The following is a 24,672-nucleotide window of genomic DNA, read 5'->3' on the forward strand; positions in this document are numbered from 1 at the left end:
CTGAGAACTTTCTTTACTTCTATCCTGTGTTAGATCTTCAATTCCTAAATCCCATGACAAGAATGTTCTTGGTTTACTCTTTTACTTCTGTGGAATACATTTTTTAGTGGCTTTTTGGGAAAAGATACATGGGGAGTAACTTATTTTGTAGTCCTTTCAAGTCTAAACGTTTTCCATGCTACTGTTATACTTAATTGATAGTCCAGATGAATATAGAATTAAGGGATAGAAATTATTTTCCTTAGTAATTTTAATTTTTCCACTATTTTCTGGTTTTCAGGACACCTCATTGAGAAATCAGAAGCTATTTTGATTCCACATCTTTTGTGCCTTGCCCCTACCCACTCTCCCACACTCTGGAAGGTTCTAGGATCTTTCTCCCAAGAGTTTGGATATTTCATGGCAGTGTGCCTTAGTGGGAATATTTTTAACCCACTGTACTGAGCACTGGTGGGCCCTTTTCCATTTGGAAAATTCAGTTCTGGAAATTTTTTCTTAAATAATTCCATTTTCCTTCCCTCTTTTTGCCCTGTTCTCTCTCTTCAGAATTCTTGAACTAACTGTTAGCTTTTCACTAATGCTTTTCATGCCTTTGACTTTTTGCTCTGCTTTTTGGAAGTTTACATCAGCTTTATCTTCTTAACTTTCTATTCATATTTTTTGTTTCTAATTTCTGCTCCCATGTTTTTGGTTTTGAGAAGTTTGTTTTGTTCTTTCAGTATTTCTTTTTAATAGTATCCTGTTCTTGTTTCATGAATGTCATATTCTCTGAGAGAAATAATGATCATTTTTTGAAATTTTCATTTAAAAAATTTTACAGGCGTTTAACAAAGCACTTAATTAAAAAGCATTTACAAGCCTTTAGTTAAACTATAGTTTTTACCAGAATATAAAATTGTCTCAAACTATCACTGCAGTTGTTTTGCAGTGATTATAGTTTTGGGAAAAGCATGCTTCACCAAAAGTTAAATATCAGCTCTCAAATGTTCTTCTTCAAAGTTTCTCATTTTCCACTTAGGAGAAAAGAGCAGCATTTAATTACTGTAGCCCTTGCATATGGGGTGTGTGATAGACTCTACCAGATTTTTGACACAAATTGCAATATGCAGAATAATAAGGCCAGTCTCCTCCCAAACTACCAAAGAGCAGCAACCAGGGTATAAGTAGTAATCATAAAAACATAAGCATTATTATAAACAGTCTTATTGTTTCACACATTTTTTTCATAGGTCCCCCTAAAAAGCATATCCTGGCTTATGCAGCAATATTTCCAAGGGTGTAAAACACTGCAGAAAAGCTTTATGCCACCAGGAAGCCACAGTAATCAGTTCCAGTGTAGAAAAGAAAACACGACATATGACGCATGTGACAGACCACTTCAGTCTGGTGTTGAAACTAATTGCGGAGGCATCCAGGACCCGCCCACCAGCCCCTCGTGCCCGTCAGGAAACTCAAACTGAAACTTCATTGGTCCATGGGAAATTTTGTTTTTGAATTCTTTTTCCTCCAAATTGCTTCTGTCTGTTGGTTTTGGATATCTCTGTTCCATGTTAGTGTCCTTGGATGTCTGTCAGTTTTGGATATCTCTGTTCCATGTTAGTGTCCTTGGATGTCTGTCAGTCATTGGTACTCTCGTGGTTAAGAAGAAGGAACTTGAAAGCAGATGTGGCGGTTCAGAGCCTGAGGGGAATATTTGTCTACACTGAGCTCTACTGTAGGGTGGTCTGGGGGATTCGTTTGGGAAGTCATGGCGTCTGTACCTCTAAGGGTTCTCTTGAGCTTGTTGAATTCCCCAGAGAGTAACTCCCCATTTCTGCCTGGAAAGTTCTGGCTAAGTTGGTTGGGATATTGGGGTCCAGCATTTAATATATTTAATATGAATATGATAACAATAGCATGTCTTCAACTGTGCCAGTCAATTCTAGACAAAAGATTCTTCTAGACCAAAGGAAGGGCCAGTGCTGAGAGCTCTTTTCAAGTGGCTCTTACCCAGTTCTCCCCATTTTAGGCCCCTTTTTTACCTCACAATTCTAGAGCCAACTGCTTTTTCACATCCTTAAACCACTTAAGGATCATATGGTACAAATCAGGTGGGTTCTCAGCTTTTCCCATGACCACTATAGCATTCAGCCTTCTTGGATCTGCTAAGATCCCACTCACTGATCTGTGTTCTAGCTTCCAAATTTCTGGTGCTATTGTCTCTTTTCTTATTTCCCTGCCATTGTAAGCTTCTTTCTTTTTAAAGTGTTTACTATAGTTTTCGTGAGACTTTGGGAAAGACAGAAATTAAATGTGTATGTTCCATCTTCCCTCTTAACCTGAAAGTTAATAAATTCACTTAAAGAGGATATATTCAGAAGGGATGCTTTGTTTTTGTTATTTTTTACATTAAAACTTCATGCATAGGGTTTATTTCCAAGAAGCCAAAGATACTTCCAACATGGTATAATCATGTATTCCTTTCCTTCATAGCTGGGGCAAGAAGAAAGATATGAATTACTCAATGTTCTGGAATTCACCAGGTAAGACATCTGCTCTGTGATTTGTATCTGTAAGACAAATTTCTACATATGTTTGTTTTTTTTCCCTTTTAAATAACTAGAAAGTAGGCTTTATTTTTTAACTAAATTTGTTTAGAAAAAATATTAATTTAAAATCTGTAGTATAGCTTGTAATTGTCATAGCTGCTGAGAAATCATAAACACCTATCTTCAGAGTATTGCCAGACATGACTCCTGGAGGCAGTGTAAAATTATTTTTGAACAAAGCTGGTATGCGTCACAACTGTGAGGTATAGGACCAGGAGTCTTAGGGCTGGTGATCTGGAAACATCGTTACACTTAGAGGCAGCAGGATTTATGTGTTCTGAAGCCGAATAAAGAGTTAGGAACCCAGCAGTCTAATTCTGTGTTCATTGTATCTAACTATCTTTGGGATTTCAGAAACCATATCCATCTCTCTGTTCGGTATAAAACCAGTTACGATTTAGTAGGAAAAAGCAGAAATCAAGGAGGTTATCCTACTTAACTTTATTAAGGTCAAATAGTAGAGACCTTCTAGGAATAATCAGCGATATGTCTAGGAGTTTGGCTTTTTATTTTTGCATGACTACGTTGTTTCTGAACTAATACGCTCTTAAGGCAAATAGGCCTCCATTAACAGACAGGATAGTCTTTAAAGATTGCATCACCATCGGGCGCCTGGGTGGCTCAGTCGTTAAGCGTCTGCCTTCAGCTCAGGTCATGATCCCAGGGTCCTGGGATCGAGCCCCGCATCGGGCCCCCTGCTCAGCAGGAAGCCTTGTTCTCCCTCTCCCACTCCCCCTACTTGTGTTCCCTCTCTCGCTGTGTCTCTCTCTGTCAAATAAACAAATAAAATCTTTAAAAAAAAAAAAAGATTGCATCACCATTAACAATAGGACACTTAGGGCCAGGCCACAGGCAGGAAGTAACACTGCTGTTCAAGGAAATAAGTGTTCACTTATCTTCTTGAACTTTCTCCTACATAAGACAATCTTGTACACTGACTAGAAAAGGCATTTCCTGCAGTATGAAGGTTCCTCAAAAAGTTAAAAATAGAACTACTCTATGATCCAGCAACTGCACTACTAGGTATTTACCCAGGAGATACAAAAATATGGATTCAAAGGGACACATGCACCCTGATGTTTATAGCATCATCAACAATAGGCAGATTATGGAAAGAGCCCAAATGTCCCTCAACTGATGAATGGATAAAGATGTGGTATATATGCACAATGGAATATTACTCAGCCATCAAAAAGAATGAGATATTGCCATTTGCAATGACATAGATAGAGCTAGAGAGTATTATGCTAAGCGAAATAAGTCTGTCAGAGAAAGACAAATACCATAGGATTTCACTCACGCGTGGAATTTAAGAAACAAAGCAAACAATCATAGGGAAAAGAGAGAGGCAAACCAAGAAAAAGACTCTTAACTATAAAGAACAAACTGATGGTTACCAGAGGGGAGGTGGATGGGGGCATGGGTTAAGTAGACGATGGGGATTAAGGAGGGCACTTGTGATGAGCACTGGGTGATGCATGGAAGTGCTGAATCACTAAATTGTACACCTGAAACTAATATTACACTGTATGTTAACTAACTAGAATTTACATAAAAACTAAAAAAATAATAAAAACACGTAACTTACTGGAAAAAAAAAAAGAAAAGGCATTTCCTTTTCAGTGCCAGCTTTGGTTGCTATCTTGGTTGGGAGTGACCACATGCCATTGGTTAATATCAAAAATAGTGGGGTCTGTCTAATGTATTATTTAAACACTATTTTCCTTACTTGTATGCACTGAAAGGCTCAAGGGAAAATGCATGAGAAGTTGATGAGTAACTGTAATAGAGTATTTCCAAAATGTATCCCCCACCTTTTTTTTTTATGTCGAAGTGGCTGTTTTTCCTAAGTCTACTTGCTTTATACCTGCAAAATATTATAAGTAATATATCAATTAGCATTTGGGTATGTTTGTTTATTAACACACACCCTTGAAGCACCACAAAGAAAAATAAAGCAAGGTTAGGGGTTTAGGGTCTTTCAGGATGCAGTGTTGGGGGTGGGCGTAAGGATGAAAGTGAGAAGAGTGACTATGGAGTTCTTAAAAGAGATTCTGGAAAAAACATTAGTGGTTTGGACTAGGATGATGCTAGCACAAAGAAAGTGAAGTTGATAGAATCCAGATACCTTTTGGAAGAATGTCAGGGGGCCTTTGGGATGGATTGGAGTTAGAAGAAGAAAAGAGGGAGGGGTTGGAGTCTCTGGTGTGAACAGCTGGGTGGGTAGGGGTACCATTTACCCAGATGGCACATACAGGGATAGGAATAAATGTGCAGGATGAGATGTTTGAATTTGTTATGTTTGAGATGCCCGTGAGATACACACATGGAGGTGTCAGAGGTAGGCACTGGATGTGAGGGCCTGGAACACAAAAGAGAAGCCTGTGGCTGAGATATAAATGTGGTAGTCATTGGCCTGTAAATGGTCATCAAAGCTACAAAGATGAATTGGATCTCCTGGAAATATAGAGTGAGGAAAACAAGAAAGGCTGAGGATTGCACTATGACTAACTCCAACTTCTAAGGGTTGATTAGAAGGACAAGAAGCAAAAGAGACTGCTTTGTAGCTAGAGATGTGGAGGATAAAGAGAGGATAAGACCACAGAGCCAAGAGAAGAGGCTTTTTTTTGAGGTGACAGTGGTCATCTGTGTCAGAGACCCACAGCAAGGTTAGGTGAGCTGAAGGTGGACCGTATTTGCTGGATTTAGCCGTTCAGTGGGAGGGTCAGGAGAGAGGTGGGAATGATGGGGATGCACTGGGGGTGGGGGGTGCACACAGGGGATGTAAGTAGAGATTGTCGGTGTGTGCAGCAGTTGTTTGGAGTTGAGTCGTGAGGGGGATGAGGCTCGGTGGGAGTGGATTGTTGGGCTGAGTTTTGTAGGCGAGAGACTCCAACGTGTTTAAGTACTTATGAGAGAGACCCTGTCGAGAAGGCGACAATGCAGACTCAGGGGAGAGCAGCATAACTTTAGGAGTGAGGTTACTGAGAAAGAGAGGGGGTTCACAGCACACGGGAAAGGAAGGTCTCTGAGAGGAAAAGAAACACCCCCTCCGTTGTCAGGAAAAGAGGCAGAGAGGATGGTGACCAGCAGAGAAGTGTATGAACGTGTAGGTGTTAATGGCAGAAAGGATAAGAATTCTTGTCTGAGGCTTCCATAAGGTGAATTGCAAAAATTCCAAGGGTCCGGAGGATGAGGGTGCATTAAAGACTTGGAGAATGGAGAAGGTGTTCCAAGTCCTGCAGATGGTGAGAGAGCGAGCTTATTAGAAAGAGGACGGCAGGGAGCATGCAAGTGACAGCATATCATGGATTTCCTAAGCTCTGTGGCAGGGCGACTTTCCTCCAGTCCATCCATCTACTCTGATGCTAAAGAAAGGGTTCCCATTTACCCAGGATTTGGGCATTCTGCCAGGAGAAGAAAAGAGCAGAAAAGTTGGTGAGCTTGGGACCATCTCATTAAAGTTGGAGTAAGAGAGGCACCAAGAAGGGCTGAGACAGAATATAGAATGTGCAATGTCCTTGTGAAGAGGGCCCAGGTAAATGTCTTCCCGAAGTGCAGGGATGGCCGTCGGAGGAACCCACACAGTGGAGATTAGAGATGGAGACACAGAGGACTGAATATTTCTAGACGCTTTGGAAAGAAACTCCTAACTGTATGCTAGGACACCATATCTTGGCTACTTTATATTGGACTCATTTTCGTTTTTAGCAGAATGTTGCAAGGTAAAACAAATAGATACAGACGCTTGAGAGAAGTCCCTTCCCCCCCTCATTTCTGGAGAGAATGCTGATACATACTTGGTTCCGAATGAGGCACGTCCTATGCAGGGCTGTGCCAGTTTGTTCTACTCACTGTTACTTGCTGTCTCTGCAGATGCTGTATATTTAACTAACATTTTTATATCGCCAACACAAGGTTAAAATGTTTGTGCTCTATAGCTTAGCTTGGTAATGCGAATAGATTTTTTACATGCTGCCTGTGGCTTGCTAGAAATCATTGAGAAGTAACAGTTTGTGAAAGCTGAAGTCAGTTTTAAAGGGCTAGTGTTTGCCTTTCTGTGTGATTTGGGTATGTATTTAACGATGGATTATTATTTCTGTTTGTGTTAAAAGCTATAACATATAATTCATCTTTTTTTTTAAAAGATTTTATTTATTTATTCATGAGAGACAGAGAGAGAGACAGAGGCAGAGGGAGAAGCAGGCTCCCCGCGGAGCAGGGAGCCCGATGCGGGACTCGATCCCAGGACCCTGGGATCATGACCTGAGCCGAAGGCAGACGCTTAACCGACTGAGCCACCCAGGCGTCCCCATATAATTCATCTTATTAGATACTGACTTAAAGATTTTTGAAATCTGAAAACATTGAACCAGAACTCTCCTCTGCCCAGGTGGCTCCTAACTCCTGCAGGTTTCCCAAGATCCATTTTGTAAATTATTCCTTTAGGGCAGTGGATGGTACCCTGGTGCCTTACAAAACAGAATGTAACTCTCGAAGGTACCCAGACCACACACCCAGGGGATGGTTTGTATCTGTGGAAGGATAGGGCTCATAATTTGGTAAAATTTATTTTTCAGTGTGAGTATTAAAATATGTGAGGCATGACAAACATATATATGCATATGCTCGGTATGATGACACATTATGGAAAACCTCTTTCAGCGCGAGAAAAAGAATGTCAGTGATTGTTCGGACTCCGTCCGGGAAGTTACGACTTTACTGCAAAGGAGCTGTAAGTTTTTATTTTTGTCTTTTACAGTTTTGATTTATGATGATTTATAATGTATACATTCAGCATTCTGCTATGGAAATGTAACACAGATGTTTAGCATAAAGTTGCTGACATCCACTTTCCTTGGTGTTTTATAGTAATAGCGTTCAGCCTCTTCTGGTGAAATGTGGAATTCCTTCTGGGTAAATTTGGTGCTTTGAAAAAATTTGGCCTAGTTTATTTATAGAATTCAATTTTGATACTTAATATTTGAGGCTTATATTATAAAATACATTAGAAGACAATTAAATCAGAAAATGCTTTGAAATTAGAAATGTAGTGATCCACACCAGTTTGAATGTAATTTTTTAAAGACTATAGAAATGGGGGGGGGGGGTGCGGGGATGGATCACAATTACTGCTATAATTTCATGATATGGTCATTACTATTTGTCTTGCATTGTTTTCATTATAAAAGAATTTCTGACTATTGGTTGGCTTTGGTATATTGGCAGGTTATATTGACAGAAAGAGTAATATGTCATTCAAAGTGATTTTTCCTAGATAAAATATGTTTACACTCATGGAAAAATAAGGAGTCTACGGACCAGTCTACTCATAGAAAAAAAAGGAGGCTTTTGTTCCAACAATTATTATTTTCCTTCTGAATTAGCCTTTCCAGGTACCTAGTCTACTTGGACTAGTCAGGTAACTTACCAGCCTGGAACTTTCCAAATTTAAATACAATCAACAACCTTGATTTATTAAATGAAACTTAGAAACTGCACTTATGAGGAAACCAAACTTATTACTTAAATTTTTGTTGAAAATGTTTTTCAGTGCCTTGGTTTTAAAGCATTGAAATGCAGTTTTTGAATGCCTTGGTTTTAAAGCATTTTGGTAGAATTATTTCATGATGTCTCATAAATTTAGTTTTAGAATTCCTCTGGTTGTTGATTGAAACAACTGGTATTTATTCATTGTGTGCACTTTATCTACCAGACTCTCAACTGGATTTTGGAGAAAATAAGACCCAACACTTGTCAGGAACTAAGCTGAGTCAGGGAAATATATATAAAGAGAAGTTTAGGATACAATATTGAGGTATATTGTAAAGCTCTTCCACATTCCAGTGGTAGCATTCATTGATAATGGAATAAAGAGAGCTTTTAAGACCTTCTACTTTAAATGGTTATGTGTCCAGTTTGCACCCAACTCACATCCTTCTTTTCTTAGTTTTGAGTAATCTTCCATCTAGAACCTTTGTTTGGGGAGTTAAAGCATTGAATAAAAAATAAAAACATTGGACTTCCTTTTTGAATAATCATGGAGGTAGTTTGCATACATTTACTTGCTTATTGTATTGTTTCCCCTCGCTACCAAGTTGGCTATGAAATGTGGTTGAATACTAAAAAGGCAGAAACATGTAAAACCAGGTACATTTGAGAACTGCATGTAGTTTGTCAGAGAATAGTAGATTCAAGGCTGGAAAGGTGGACATGCTTTAGGTCATGGGGTTTTTTTCATGCTCAAGAACTTGTACTTTTTTCTGAATTGTTCTGATGCCATTTGGGAAGATGACTTAAGGCAGAAAGGAGATGCATACGGAGTTCCCGTTGATGCTATTGACTATAGTCCAAGAGTTGATAAGAGGATCTGAACCAAGACAGTTGCAGAGAGGATTGAGAAGACAGAGATTTAGGATTTAGTTGATTACATTAATTGATTACATGTGGGTGATAAGGGAAACCATGGTCTAGGATTATTATCCAATTTGGACTTGGCTGAGTAGATGAAGTGATACCACTTCCCATGATAGAGGGTTGGGAGCTACATCTGGGCCAAGAGGCAGAGATGCTTGGATTTCACAGGGGAAGGAACCTGGGATGCTGGTACAAAGTGTAGCTGGAAGGTAAAAGCAGGGGATTGATGAGATCTTGTAAGAAGGAAATATTACATGAAAAGAGAGGAGGGCTAAGGGTGAGGAGTAGAGGATCTAAAAAGAGAGATCAGAATTGGGAAGAGAGTCTGAGGAGTGTTGATTCCCTGGTAGAGTGAATAATCAACAGTGACATGTGCAACAGAAGACTTAAGTAGTTAAGAGTCAGTTATGGAGTCAGCTAATACTTTCCAGTCAAGTTAACACAGTCTGCTCAAACTTTAATGTTTCTCCTCTATTCCAAATCCATGACAGTGATGGATACAGTATAAAGAGAGAGCAGAAAGGTAGAGCCAGGCTTAAAAACAAGATAAATATCTTTGAAGCCCCAAACAGGAATAGAAAATCAGCGTGGTACCCTGAACTGAGGTCTTGAGTTGAATGGGGTAGGAGTCCCAGGCCCGGGGGCAGGATCAGGGAGCGGTGGTTGGAATTTGGTTTCTGTAAGACGGTGGGGGCAAATAGTGCTTTCTGTAAAATGTGGATAGGAGCCAACCGCCCCTCTTTGATGCCTGAGATGGTGGTGAGCTTCCTAAACCTGAGAAGAGACTAAGAAAAACTCATGCCAACTCTGCTGGGGGGAGTATATAAAACCACTAGATTGGGGTATGCACAAGCAGAGAGAGCAAAACTAAGAGACACATGAGGAAATCTCGTTCCAAAGAGTACAGGCACATAAACAACCGGACATGAATTCACTCCAGGTGAAATCATTTGTGTAGACAAGCCTGACCAAGGATGCTTAGTTCAACATGATTAAAAAAAAAAAATTACAACTATTTTTAATCAAAAAGAAATGGAGAGGATGGGGATATGTGTAAGCTAAATTGGAAATCATAGATTTAAGAGAAAACATCAGAAAATGGAATAAACTCTAAATTAAACAGTGGAAGAGTCAGGGGTGCAGTTAGTGAATTAGAAGATGGTATGGAAGAGTTCATCTAGAACATAACACAGAGAGATGGTGGCTCTGTGGTGTGAGTGTATATGGATGATTTGTTTTTCTCCTTTTTTCCAGGTTTTCTGCAGTGAGGTTGCCTTGCTTTACTAATTTTTAAATGAAAAAAAGGAAAAGTATACAATACACAGTTTATATCTGCAATAGTAGCCGATTTAAGAAGTTACATTTACACAAATAAAATCTTAATTTATTCAAGAAAATAAAAACCCTCCCCCAATACTTATATACTAGAGGAAAAATTAGAAACTTGACTATTATACTCAGTGTTTTAGGGACCTTAAAGTGACTGAAAATTTCTAATTAAGTGCCCCCTACATAAAATTCTGTGCCACACATCGAGAAGACCACATCTGAAATCAGTTATGTTTAGCAGTTCACCACCACATCATAAGCAGAGTACAGATAAATCCGAATGGAACACACAAACACAGAAAATATTCTTCTACATTTACATATAGATGTGTCTGATGATTTTAGCAAATGTTCCAGATCACAGAGGCCAAAGCTTCATGCGGCAGGTCAGTCTCCCCCTGTTGGGTAACCTGACAACAAAATCAGAGTCCTCCTGGCAACTGCCTAATTTGTAGCAAGATTACCTAGATAACTTCAGTATAAATTGCAGTGCTTAAATAAGTAATTATGTCAGACCTCTTTTTTTCTATTTGTTACCTTCTTACTATTGACTCTTGCATTTCACTGTATAGTCCTTCTTTATTTGACAATATTGTCCTCAGGCTGACTGAGGACTACATCAGGTTTTTATTCGTGTAATACGTATTTTTTGAACAACTGCCACGTGCAAGACACAGTAGGTGAGGACGGAGCAGCATTGGAACCTGAGTCTAAAAGATGAATAGGAAAACGACTTTTCAAGTGAAAATTGACCTAAGATGAATTATTCATCGTGAAGCCCTAGGCTCTTTATTGACTATGCGCCACCTGGGGAGCATCCCCTCATGCCCAATTTTCCACTCTCACCTTGCTGAGGGCTGGGACACCACATGAGTAAATTCAGTTAGGATTTCCTGCAAATGTAGACTCAGTAGGCTCTAAGTCTGATCTTAGGGGATACACATGCTTTAGTTCCTGTGAAGAAACCTTTTTTGGTCATAACCATGTGAAGCCATTACTTTGGGTGAAGAGGTTATTTGTATGTATTTATTTCTCACATGTAAGCCTGGCCAATTGACTGTCACTTAAAAACATACTGTCTAATTCATGTAGAAGGCCACATTCTGTCCCCTGCTTTCCTTGATACTATAAAGAAAGTAGAAAATTCTATTTCAAGCATCAGTTTCTTCCACTAGAAAACTTGGCTACATGGCAGAATTTAATCTCCCTTATCACTTTTGTTGTCATGATGTTAATTTTTTTAGAGATTTTCTTAGTTTTAAAATGGCCTATTTTAATTTCATTGAAAATGTCATTAGCCTCTGGAAAAAAACAGAGTTCATGAGTTATACCTTTCATTCCTAGAAAGGAGCCAAGAGGGGAAATTATCATTTCCTTTTGCTTTGCCCCCCTTCCCATTCCACCACTGAAAAATGAAAAGAAATTCATAATTGGGGCCTGGAATATTCCATCTGTTCTGAGGTCACTAAGTTCTTGTTTCTCTCAAGGGTTCTAAATCATACTCCATTAGTCTGCTTCCAAATCTCAGCCCTGAGACTGGAGACCCCAAAATGGGTAATACCACTGAGAAAGTAATTGCAGGTAAATGATTTATTTTTTCCTAGTCTAATAAAACCATGGAGGCCAAACACTAAAATTCTTAAAACATTAAACCCAAGCCGAGGAATAAACTAAAGGAACAATAAGCAGTTTCTAAAGGGGCAAAAATCAGAGAAAAGTCAGTGGTACATACGTTCAGGCTGACAGGGACTTTAAAGATAATCCAGTAATTGAATTTCACAAACTAAGTGAATTGAGCTTTTAGAGGCTAAAGTGACACAATCAGAAATATTCGGCTACCGGCAATGCTAGGTTTGTTCGAAATTCTCCCTGTAATACCCACCAGCCCTCTCTGTGCATTTGGACCTGTGTTTCTCAACGTTTGTTCTGTGGGAGCACCAGTCCCATACAGATGCCCTAATCTGTAGCTCGGACTCCATAGTGAATGAGTTTGGAGCACATACCATATGGCCCTCTTAGAGATCCACTGGGCACATTAGCATTTTAAAGGCTCCAAGAAGTATTACCGCAAGGCAGGCTTTGTTCAGCCAGCATTTCCCAAACTTTTTGAGTGCCGGACCATTCTCCCCTATGGCACCTATGTCTTCATAGAGTGCCTATTCCCTGCAGTGTCCTGCAAAAAAAACCTTCAGGGGTGGGGGAGATCTTGCAAGATAAGCGAAGTGCTGGTAGAATATGAGATGCGTAACACCGGAGTTAAGTCCAGGTTTATTCACAAAGGAGAAAGATGAACATATGGGACTCAAACCTTGTTTCTTAGCGTCATTAGGGAAAGTGTTATTAGAGAAAAAATATTTTATGCTTTAAAGCTAATGCTCAAAGTGGTTGTTTTTATACTAATTTGCTGCTCATAATGTTGCCAACATCAGTGTTATTAAACTCAAAATGCTTAAGTGTATTTACCTCTGTTTGTTTTCCAGGACACTGTAATATATGATAGACTGGCAGAGACGTCAAAATACAAAGAAATTACCCTAAAACATTTAGAGCAGTTTGCTACAGAAGGTGAGTGTAATATGGCAATAAAGCATGATTACAATAAAAAGAAATCATCTACTACTAATGTCTTGCAGGATTGTTGTTATTTTACTTAGAAATTCCTAAAGCAAGATAACAATTATCTGATAATTTAGGTTATACTATGTGCTGTTCCCATTATTTCTGTATTGATTTCCTATGTTAAAATTTTGAGAGACTTGGTCCCTATGTTTTGGGGGTGTAGGGTGTATAAATCTGTTCAGTTTTTAGAATGGGTACTATTCACACTTTAAATACACTGTATTTCTAGCAGTGTAGGAGGAAAGGGACCCAAAAAACTGGATATTCTAATCTGAGTAAGAAAGAGGAAAAGAAATAAATAAGCCCATATAACTATTAAAATAGTTACTCAGTGTAGTTTCAACTCAAGATTTCTTAAGCCCTTACCAAAGGACAGGCTCCGTGTGAGTCCTGGGAATCACGGTAAACAGGCTGAGTCCTGTCTCTCTGTCCTACTGAAATATATGATTTGTACAGCTCAACAGTCTAGGGGGATGATCTAGATTAGATGGGAGGACATGAGAGTACTTAAACAGTAGGGTCAATTACTCCAAGAATTTGTAGAGTCTTATCTCTGAACTTAACAGAAGCAGCCGGAACTGTATCTAAATATCCCTTCTAGGGCATCTGCCTTCGGCTCAGGTCATGATCCGAGGGTCCTGGGATCGGGCCCCGCATCGGGCTCCTTGCTCAGCGGCGAGCCTGCTTCTCCCTCTCCCTCTGCTGCTCCCCCTGCTTGTGCTCTCTGTCTCTCTCTCTCCGACAAATAAATGAACAAAATCTTTTAAAAAAAAAATTAAAATCAATCAATCTCCCATCGAAATTTTCACTCTTGTCTGCCTCAGCTTGAACCGTTGCCAATGGCAGCAAGCCTGACCTCTGATCAAATCCTTTTTCCTCTTCATCCAAGTGATGAAAAGATAGGATTGTTTTTAAAAGCACTAGGCTTCGAAAAGCAAGGACATAGAGACCCTTCTCTCAGTTCTCTGAAAGTGCAAGAGCATGGAGATGCTCACGTTCATCTTCAGTGGAACTTGGCAGGTAGAGCCTAGCTGGCGTCCAGCACTGGTTCTTTTAATGGTAAGGGAGAGTTCAGGGAGCATCCTTGTCTTCTCTGGTTGTGATATGAAGATACTCCAGCTCTTAGACAGAGCTGAGTTGGCTTGGCCTTCACCTCCACGCTATTCTTTCTGGCCCTAGGCTGAACAACACTTAGACTCCATGGCTACCCCTGAATAAGTCTCCAGCCAAGTTTCCAAAAGAGAAAAACATGTCCTGATATGGCCCCAAAGATTTAAGTTCTGTGCTCAGTGAGCTGGCAACAGACAACCCTACTCCTTTCTTGGAAGAAGATAGAGTCCTCTGGGCACTTTATGTCTTATGTTCTCTGCTGCTTGTTTCTGACATGTTCCCTGGCCATATTTTATTTGGCTTGAGATCACTAGCACCTAGTTATTCTGAGAGTTAATGACCTTGAGTGAGGGTGTTGTCTTCTCAGGAACCTAATTAACTGCATTTGTCCTGGCTGCTAAATGCTTTTGTTTCTTCTTTGTTCCAATCCACTATTTTTTTCTGGCTGAGGGTTGCTTCCAAGTGAATTATGAAATTGATAGGCACCAAGCACTGGGAGTAGGTCACCTCAAACATCAGCTTCGATTGTTTTCCCAGGGTGTTTCTGATGAGTCCTTTGTTTTGTCACTATACCTCAGTTTTTTTAGACTTTTTTTTTTACTACTTCCTTTTTTTTTAATTTAAATTCAATTAATTAACATATAATATGTTATTAATTTCAGAGGTAGAGGTCAGTGATTCATCAGTCTTATATAATACCCAGTGCTCATTACATCATGTGCCCTCCTTAATGTCCATCACCCCATTACCCCATCCCCCCGCCCCCTCCCCTCCAGCAACCCTCAGTTTGTTTCCTATGATTAAGTCTCTTAATGGTTTGTCTCCTTCTCTGATTTCATCTTGTTTTATTTTTTCCTCTCTTCTCCTATGATCCTCTGTTTTGTTTCTTAAATATACTACAAATTTGCAGTGACGAAGAGCAGTAATAAGCACAACCATATATCCCTGTAAGAGGCAGATGGCTTTCCAAGTAAATTCCACTGGGGTCCCTCTCTTTCTTCATAAGCGTCTATGAAGCCTCTGTTGTAAGCCAGCCACTGTGCTCAGTACGGGAGCTATGGAACTGAAGAACTCAGGGCCCTCCCCTCCAGGAGCTATACACTAACAGAGGAGCTCCACAAGAAAAACAATATGGAACATTGTCGTTCACACCATATGAGCATTTTGGGATTTCTGCCTCGGGTCTGAGTGAGAGGAGAATTCTTCAGAGATATTGGCATGAACCGAGTCTTAAAGTAGACGCAAGGCAGACAGTGGAGAGAGTTGGAGGGGGCGAAATGGAGAAAAAGTGACCAGCATGTGCAGAGACCCGGGTATATAGGAGGTAAATGGCAGGGAAGGAGGTCGAAGACACTTGGTACATGGTGAGTGAGCTAGCCTTTGGCAGTTGGACTTCATCCTGGGGATGAACGATTGGAAGATTTCAAGCAAAAGAATAACCTGATAAGATCAGGGTGTCAGGAAAAAATCACTTTGGAAAAAGCACAAAGGCTGTATTGAAAGAGCTGGGAATCAAAATCAGGGGGCCAGCTGAAGGTAAGGGGAGCTTTGATACCCATTTTACACTGAGGTTGTGTCCTAACTGAATCAGACGTCAACCATATTATTTGAATTGAATTGGTCTTTTCAAAACAAGACTTAGTTATATAAAAATGGAAGGGTCAGACTTCTGAATGAAATATTATTTGGTGTTGGGGGGATGTCTGCTACCTTCTTTCAGGGTTAAGAACTTTATGTTTCGCTGTGGCTGAGATTTCGGAGAGCGACTTTGAGGAATGGCGAGCGGTCTATCAGCGCGCATCCACGTCTGTGCAGAACCGGCTGCTGAAGCTCGAAGAGAGTTATGAGTTGATTGAAAAGGTACGTGAAAGACCATTTTGCTCATACAGAAAACTTGGTTTCCAGAAAACTTCAGTCTTTTCAAGGAGCCAATAAATAAAGATCAGAATATCTTGACACACCTCTTACTGTTGAGTCTCCTCTGGTCCGAGCATTAACAAATCTTAATACTGGTTAAGGCTTTTGCTGAAAAGTCTCTAGAATTGCTTTGTATAGATCTTCCTACTTTTTATAATTTTGGATCAAAGTTAGGCTAGTCTAACCGCTTCTTGCCGATGTCTACTGTTGCATCTGTGTCACTGAAGATAAGCGTGCCCTCCCCCCACACACTTGCACACAAGTTACATATGCATGCATGTGTGCATAGAGTTGATCATGGTGTATCATGTGTAATACAAAATAATATAATAAAAATACAGCTTGTGTGACTCTGTAGCTAATAATAAAAATGTATAAGTGAACAACCCAGTGCTTATCCCTGGCTAGCCAGTGTGTGTGTGTGTGTGTGTGTGTGTGTGTACATAAATGTATGTGTGTGTGTACATAAATGTGTGTGTGTACATAGACACACATCCCTCATTTGCGTCACAACTAAAAATACTCTCATTTTACAGATAAGGAAACCAAGGCTATTCATCCAAAAAGTGATGGATACACTCTTATTGATGCTTTATAAATAGCAAGAAATCTTGCTTCCTTAATTAAAAATAGCAAACATTTTTGTGTAGTACTCACTGTGTGCCAGGTGCTGTTTGGAGCCCTTGAATCTATTAACTACTTAATCCTCACAACGTCCCTTTGAGCTAGGTATTGTTCATTCCAGTTTTACAGATGAAGACACCAAGGAAACAGAGAGGTTAAGAAATTTGGTTGAGGGCGCCTGGGTGGCTCAGATGGTTAAGCGTCTGCCTTCGGCTCAGGTCATGATCTCAGGGTCCTGGGATCGAGTCCCGCGTCGGCTCCCTGCTCCTTGGGAGCCTGCTCCTCCCTCTGCCTCTCTCTCTCTCTCTCTCTCATGAATAAATAAATAAAATCTTAAAAAAAAAAAAAAAAGAAATTTGGTTGAGATTACACAGTTCAAAAGAGGGTAGCCAGAATCCTCATTCTGGCTCCAGAGTTCATGCTCCCGGCTACTTAAGTTATCTTCATTCTAACCTTTCACTTTCCATCAAATAACTTCCTAATTGCAGAATTCCTTAACTTTATTCATGTTTATACTGCACAGGATCAGGTTTGTCTATTAGCTTCAGCTTACTGAATCCTGCCTGCAGATAAGTAAAAGCTGACTTTTTTTTTTTTTTTAACTCCTTCCTCTCTTTCAAGCAATTTACTCCCTGGTGCTTCCTTTCTTGAAAGGTGGTTGCGCCTCCCTTCCCCGTGTGCCATCCCCTTTGTGTAATACCGGGGAATGTCCCACCCTAGCTGCAGGCAGTTTTCTCTGCTGAATACAGTGGCCATATGTGACTCTAGATATTGTCTCTCCTGTCTCCTCAATAGACTGTGATCACTTTAGAAGCTGGTTTGTTTCTCAGACCTTCCTTATGTTTGAACTTATTTTTGTATCCTGCTTATTTCTCAAAGACATGTGATAGCATATATGACATCTTCCAGCTTGATACTCGTCCCCCAGTTGTAGAATTACACACACAGCTCTCTCTCAGTTAACTTGTTGAGTGTCTCTCTCTCTCTTTCCAGATGTATTTATATATGAGTATGTCTTTGGGACATTACGTGGCAAAATAAAATATTTTATTATTTATAAGGCCATGACCATAATCTCTTTCAATCTCTCTGACCAAAGTTACTTGTTGTCCTAAAGTACTAACGGTATTGATTTTTAATCTGTTGCCTTTCTTATTCTTTTGAGAACTAAAACAAAACAAAAAACTACCATTTGGAAATAACTTTTCTCCTGTCTCCTTATGGACACAGCCTGAAGATAATGGAGCCTTTGCCCTCCATGGTAATGTGGTAGAATTAATATACAATAAGTTACAGTCAAATATTTGAAAATGGATTCGAAACATTAAATTTTGTTTCTATAGGAAGCATACTGTCAAAAATTCTGGAGTTGAATGTTTAAATGTGCCTAATAACATTTTTACTCTGAGCACTCTAGAGTTTATAGATTATATTTTATAGGTTTAACAGTTGTTGGGGGGGGGCTGTGTGTGTGTGTGTGTGCACACAGTATCTGATATTAAAAACCTTGTGACTTCCATCTTTTAAATGAAAAAGATGGTCAGCTTCTCTCCAGCAGATGGCGATCATGAGTCACACTGAAATTTAAGTTGCCTGGGGAAATGGCATTACATGTATATTTTTAGCTTACAAATACAGATGTCTCCCTCTGAGTGCCTCTTTCCTAAAATGAATGAAAAGAGGAATTTATACCTATTTCCTTTTTACTTTCTGATAAGCCATGGTCTCTAAGTTTTACTGAAAAAAATCTGAAAGCCAGAAAGGTGAAGGGATTGGTTCCCTTGCTCAGCCAGCTTCCAAATAAGGACTGGTTTTCTGTGTCCATCCCTACCCCGAAACCATAATTTCATTCAAGTATTAATTTCATTAACTTTAATTAGGCTTCTAATAGATGTTAGGTATTGGGGAAGCACAAACAAACAAGGAACACTCAGCTGAGACCCTGAGCATCACGGTCTGAACAAATTCCTTAAGTAAGGAAATCTAAAGGAACCCAGGGTGGTGACCCACAAACTTGGTCCAACGGAAGCCTTCAGAGAGGTGGTAACTTTTAAAATGAAACCCAAAGGGTTATTTTACCAGTTAAAGGAGATGGGTGGTTGGAGGAGGTTGTTTTTGGTTTTGATTTACTATACAAAAGATCAGAGGTCTTTGTAGGGAAAAAGAACAGGCACATGATACTGAAGAGTCTGCCACTGAGAGCTATTTTTCTGACAAATGCTTTTCCCATCCCCGATCATTGGAAGACTGTTGGGTTTTTAATGTATCTAGAGCCGGGACGATATCACTCCTTCCTTGGTCTTAGCTTCCGTTCTTTGTTAAAATCAACAGGGGTTAGTGTTCCATAGGAATTGGGGGTGACTGCCATTAAAACCACCCCACTGAGGCAGGTTTCAACATGTCAGAGCACGTATCCTGCTGGTGCATTGCCCCGGCTTTAAATTCAGCTGTGTACAGTTAGGGGTCAACCGTTTTGGCTTCTTTTTTGGCTACTTTAAATGAGACATGTTGATTATGTAATCTTTTTTTATGTGATTGGAATCTTTTTTATGCAGACCGTAAGAATGGACTTCGCATATGAGATAGTGAATTTTAAACCATGAGAGTCGTTTTTAAATCTTTTTTTTAAGAGCAAAACCCATTTTCCAAACAAAATATTGCCTGAATCATCATATATATAGTAGATAAAAGCAAAGCTGCTCTGTTTAAAGAGTGGAGGGGTAGGGAGAAGCCCCACATTGGCTCTCCCCTCAGCCTCAGCACCTTGCCCTCATCATGGTCTATGAGGAGCTTTTTCACAATTCTGGGGTTCCACTGAGCACCGTTTGAAAACCATATAATATTCCATCTGTGTGTAAAATTTTTGGAAATGTGCTCCTCAGAATACTATATATTTTCAATATTTTTCACTTTTCAATGAAAGATCAGATCATTGTGGTCCTATACAAATTGTTTCTGAACATATTTGAATTAATTCTGTGAAATGCCATTGACACGTTAGTGATAGTGTTACATTAAAGACATTCAAAATTTGGGGCGCCTGGGTGACTCAGTCGTTAAGCATCTGCTTTCGGCTCAGGTCATGATCCCAGGGTTCTGGGATTGAGCCCCGCATCCGGCTCCCTGCTCAGCGGGAAGCCTGCTTCCCCTCTCACACTCCCCTTGCTTGTGTTCCCTATCTTGCTATCTCTCTCTGTCAAATAAATAAATAAAATCTTTAAAAAAAAAAAAAAGACATTCAAAATTTGAAAGATTTGTAGTTTTTCCTGAAAACAAAAATATTTTTAATATGTTACAAAAGAGGTAAAATGTTATAAATGATGAAGGTTGTACTTTTAAACCTTACTCTCTATCTTATCCCTCCAGTGTTTGTTCAAACAAGTAATTCAGTTTTTGAAATTTGGTTAAAGCCTTATTCCTTTGGGTGCTATAAACTCCTAGCATAAGCTGCAAAAATATCCAAATATACCAAGAACATCCAACAAGATAATGACATTGGTCCCTTGGCACACTGCTTTGTCACTTTTCTTTCCCAGCAATCTGAGCACTAGAAAGTACTCCTTTGACCCTCCAGGGCACTAAAGGAAAGAAGGAAATGTGAGAGGTTTGAAAAAGTCCTCTGGATATTGTTTTCCCTATTGACAGTCATTGTTAGAGGAGAGGATTTAGGACTTCTACATCCATCTAAAATAACAGCATCATCTCTGCTATCAGGTGGGACAGTCTGAGCTCTAACACTTGCATTCAGATGGTAAACTTACAGGATTTAAAAAGAAAAAAATTCTAATGCTATAAGCTGTTTCAAGAGGTTCCTGAAATATCTTTTTTTCTGTTACTAAATATAGGCCAAGAGGCAGTATTTATTCCTAGGAAGACAAAATCATACAGGAACAAGAAGGTTCACATAGTTAAAATGCAAAAGAGATTAATTAGAATCCTATCAGGTACTTGAGGTGTCTTGACCCAGTTTAGGAAGGGGAATTGTGGATCGCTTTGGGTTTTATGGAAGGTAACACCTCTTCATCTCTTCCTCACCACTTCAGAAAACTTAGTTGTCTCAGTCTTTCAGAGCATGTACTTGACCTGCTTTACCTACTTTAAACTTGTTCTTTTGAAAGACAATTAATATATTTGGACTCATAATTTTAGATTATGAGACCACTTAATAGTGTTGGTCTGCATTTTTAAAAATCTGAGTTTTAAAATAAAATTTATAATTAATTTATTTGTATTTGGCCAGGAAATATTACAGATAAGTAACAGAATAATTATGAAGCTTTATGCTTCATTAGCAGTGGTTTCTCTGAAATTTCTCACCTTGTTCTTTGATCTGTCACTTTAGATTTATTCTGACGTGTTTCTAAAACAAATTTTTTTTTGCCTCATATTCATACTCTGCTGCTGGGTTCCTTTGAAAATTAATAGCGGAGAGGGCTCTGATCTTTTCAGGGAAGATTTTATAATTAAATTATTGGCTGAAATAGGAAGGTGTGCCTTCATGGTAAATACAGGTTTTTGAAAACGTTTTATATTTATTTGCTTCAATAGAAAAATGCAGTTATATCTTTAGCATTGCACAAATTACCTACTAATTGCATCTAGTGTTTATGAAAGCAAATTATTTATCTTGAGCAGTAACAGAAAACAGAGTGAGATCTAACACCTCTCTAGATTGGGCAATGATTGAAGCAGGATTTCACTAGTGATCAGGTTGGTTTTTCTTCTTTTTTCTTTTTTTTCTTGTTAGGCATAGGTTACAACATCTGTTTTAAAAAATGATAACTTACCTGATACACTATTTTTAATAGATTATGAGTCAGAGAAGATCATTTCTGCACTTAAGAGTAATCAGAAAACTGTAGCTTTGACAATCTAGCTCTCCTTTGAATCAGATAACAGTGTTTCATACACATTTTGTAATTTTTGATTAATGTAGAGCCTCCACTAAATTGAAGCTTCATGAGAGCAAGGACTGTTTTTATGGTATTCATCACTGTATTTCCAGCACCTGCCTATCTTCCCTGTGTTAACTAGTGAATAAATATATGATGAATGAATAAATGATTCAATTAAAAATTTATCCAGAAGCTAAGTTTCTATAGTAGGTGCTTGCTTAACGAAAGCCTGGCCCCTATTACTAATACAGCCCATGCTTTCTCCACAGTGAGGATGTTCATATCACATGTTTTGTCACTAGGGATTAATTTAGGGATATGTTGGGGAAAAGAGCTAATAATTTTCAAGAATGCATTCTGTAGAAATGTAGACCCAGCCATTTTAAAGACTTGTTTTCTAAGTTATTTAATACATGACTGTGGGAAGCACATGGTTGGAATGATTCAATAGCACATGTCTGAACACATGACAGGCTCTGTTCTGGGCTCTCAGGCGCAGCAGGGGACAGGGACAGAGACATCCCTGTCTTCAGTTTTAGTGGGTGGAGATAGGCAGGGCACTTGTAAACTGAAAAATGTTCATTCCAGACAGGACTTAGTGCCCCGGGCACCGAGATGAGTCACTAAGATAGGACAATGAGGTGTAGTGATCTTTTTTACATTATTTCCTTTACTCTTCCCTCAAATGTGGCTGACATTTCTAGGTTTTTTTAAAGACTGCTTTGATGTGGCATAATACAGATCAACCATTACACTCAGCGTGACTAAACGCGACAGTTTAGCACCCTTCGCAACATGTGGCAATGAGTGGTTTGGAGGATTACTAGAAAAATATAAAACTTAATGGAAAACAGGACTTTCTTGAACATTTATGACTGCCAAGTTCAAAGTAACTTCTGTATTAGAATGTAATGCTTTTTCAGATAAAACTACCACTTCTATTCTTAGTAGCTGCAAATATCACTTTTGTTTGTACTAAAAAATGAAGTGTACTAAATGAAAATTTACATCATGTACCAGTGATTTTATGGTTTAAAATTCCAGCAGTTTCCTGTTTTGCTGTTTCCTTAAGAATATTTGCAGTCTATCAGCTCACCTACTAGGACCTGCCACTTTTGGGCATTGACTAAACTCCAAGTCTTCTCCTCTTTACCCTGATTACTTAGTTCAAGGGCCTTTAAAATGGGGTACACAAGATGATCCTTTGGGGTGAGCAGGAAAATGTTATAGCTTCTGTTTCTATTTATATTTTATCTCAGCTTTTTTATAATTTCTGTTTTTGCATTCTGCAAAGTAGATAATTTATTAATATGAACAGGACAAACATGTTTTACAAAAACATAGCAATGTCCTAGGTGAGTACTCAACAATTTTTCCTATGATACTACTCAAAAAAAAATTTTTTTTTAAGTTTTGAGATGACTGATCTAATTTCATTCTGAGAACGACCCTACTTAGTCCGTATTTTTAACCTTATCTTGCAGGTTAGGAAATTCTTAGGAAAGCCACTTGCTGAAGGACACATATCGAGTGGTCAGCAGAACAGGGATTCAAATCCCAGTTCTGCCTTAATTCCAAATCCCATGTTAATAATCTGTATGTCATTCTGTGGGTTTGGTTTAGAAGAAAGCAAGAATGTACATAAAATGTTGTAAACTTGAGAGATAAAATGTAACCAAGCATGTTGGTTGCATAATCACCAGCTCAGCACTTGAGAGGTACTGGTGTGGTTGGGACATGTCCACAGAGTCAACGAGGGGGCCTCTGTGTACCCAATTTTCCTTAAAAATGGGGACAGAAGTTTGTTTTTCATGATTTTCCCTCAACTCATCTTTAGAATCGTATTTAAAATTTTTAAGTTTCCCTTTGTTCACATGCGTCTCCTTTCTGGCCTGATAGATCTCTTACTATGAGCATTTCAGGGTAGACTTTCCACACTGGGTATTGCTCTCTTCTCTCTCAGAGAAGATGGATGTTGTTTTTGCAGGCTACACCCAATCGCCTCTCAAATCCTGATTCCTTTCAGCTGGGTGTGTGAATTCTGACCTTATTTGGCAAGCCCTCGGCTGCATGAGAGTTCAAGTATGATTTTCCGTGGTTCAAAAAGCACCAAGTTAAAATCTCCTTCTTGGCCTTGGAAAAATGAATTGGTTGCCTGATTGCTCCAGAAGCAGGCAAATATTTGAGCCATCCCAGTGGTTTAATGCACTTAGTCCTAGTGTTCTGTAGCCCCACTTACATTGAGAGGAAAGAAGTACAAGGTTCTCCTTTTTTAAATAAAACTCCATTGTTATGTGCTCCAAGACACTGAGAAGAAAAACCACAAGGGTGAATTCTGACCAGTGAAACGCAGAACAGAGAGGAGCCCGGCAAACTTTGCGAGTCAGCGCTATAAAATTACTAGGGATCACATACCCATCAGCGTATCCTGAGTCCAGGGTTACCATATTTTCAAGCTAAACAGGATGGTAACTGCCATAGCCTCTTAACTGGTCTTAAGGCCTCTGTTCTTCCTAATCCGTCCCTAGTCAGCCACCAGTAATCTCTCTGGAATGTAAGTCTTATCCTATCCCTTTTCTAAAACTCTTCCTCACATAACCTTTGTCTTTGGAATCCTGCACAAAACACGCAGACCCTTCCTTTTCCATTCCCTACTGGCTTTTCCAGCCTCATCTTTTTCCTGATTACTACTCAAAGTTTGAGACGACTAGTCCAATTTCATCCTTAGAGCAATCCTACCAGATTAGCATCATTTAAATCACTGCCACACCTCGTTTCATGTATTATTCCCATATTGTCTAAATGGCAACTTCTCAAACACAATATGCTTTTGCATACTTCTGTCTTCACACTTGTGATTTCTTCTGTTCGGAATTCCTTTGCCCATCCTTTCCCCACCTTGGCCAAGTCTTAATTCTTCATTTAAGATTTAAGGTCAAGTGTTACCTCATGTTGGACTGGATCTTGGAGCCACCCAGGCTAAAGAGGAGATCCTTTCCCTGTGCGTCTCTTTTGTACCCACAAAAAAATGTTTTGTTTACGTTTAAGATCGTGTATAGCATATGGTAATATTATTTGGGAAGAACACTATTTTTCTCTGATGGTAGCCCTGTCTTACATTTAAGAGATTTTGTCTGTGGTTGGGGATTGCAAGGAGAGAGAACTGGGTCCAG

General features: G+C 39.2%; 1 protein-coding gene across 1 annotated transcript in view; it reads left to right on the top strand.

Annotated features, from left to right (window-relative positions):
* ATP8A1 (ATPase phospholipid transporting 8A1) overlaps positions 1-24,672 on the top strand; it is a 222,138-nt gene that overhangs the window by 100,144 nt on the left and 97,322 nt on the right. Inside the window, exons 19-22 of the mRNA XM_044912996.1 lie at positions 2,473-2,522; positions 7,254-7,323; positions 12,815-12,899; positions 15,784-15,923. Coding sequence (XP_044768931.1) covers positions 2,473-2,522; positions 7,254-7,323; positions 12,815-12,899; positions 15,784-15,923 — 345 coding nt within the window. The remainder of the gene's footprint in view (positions 1-2,472; positions 2,523-7,253; positions 7,324-12,814; positions 12,900-15,783; positions 15,924-24,672) is intronic.

The sequence above is a fragment of the Neomonachus schauinslandi genome, chromosome 2 (assembly GCF_002201575.2).
Source record: "Neomonachus schauinslandi chromosome 2, ASM220157v2, whole genome shotgun sequence".
Lineage (NCBI taxonomy): Eukaryota > Metazoa > Chordata > Mammalia > Carnivora > Phocidae > Neomonachus > Neomonachus schauinslandi.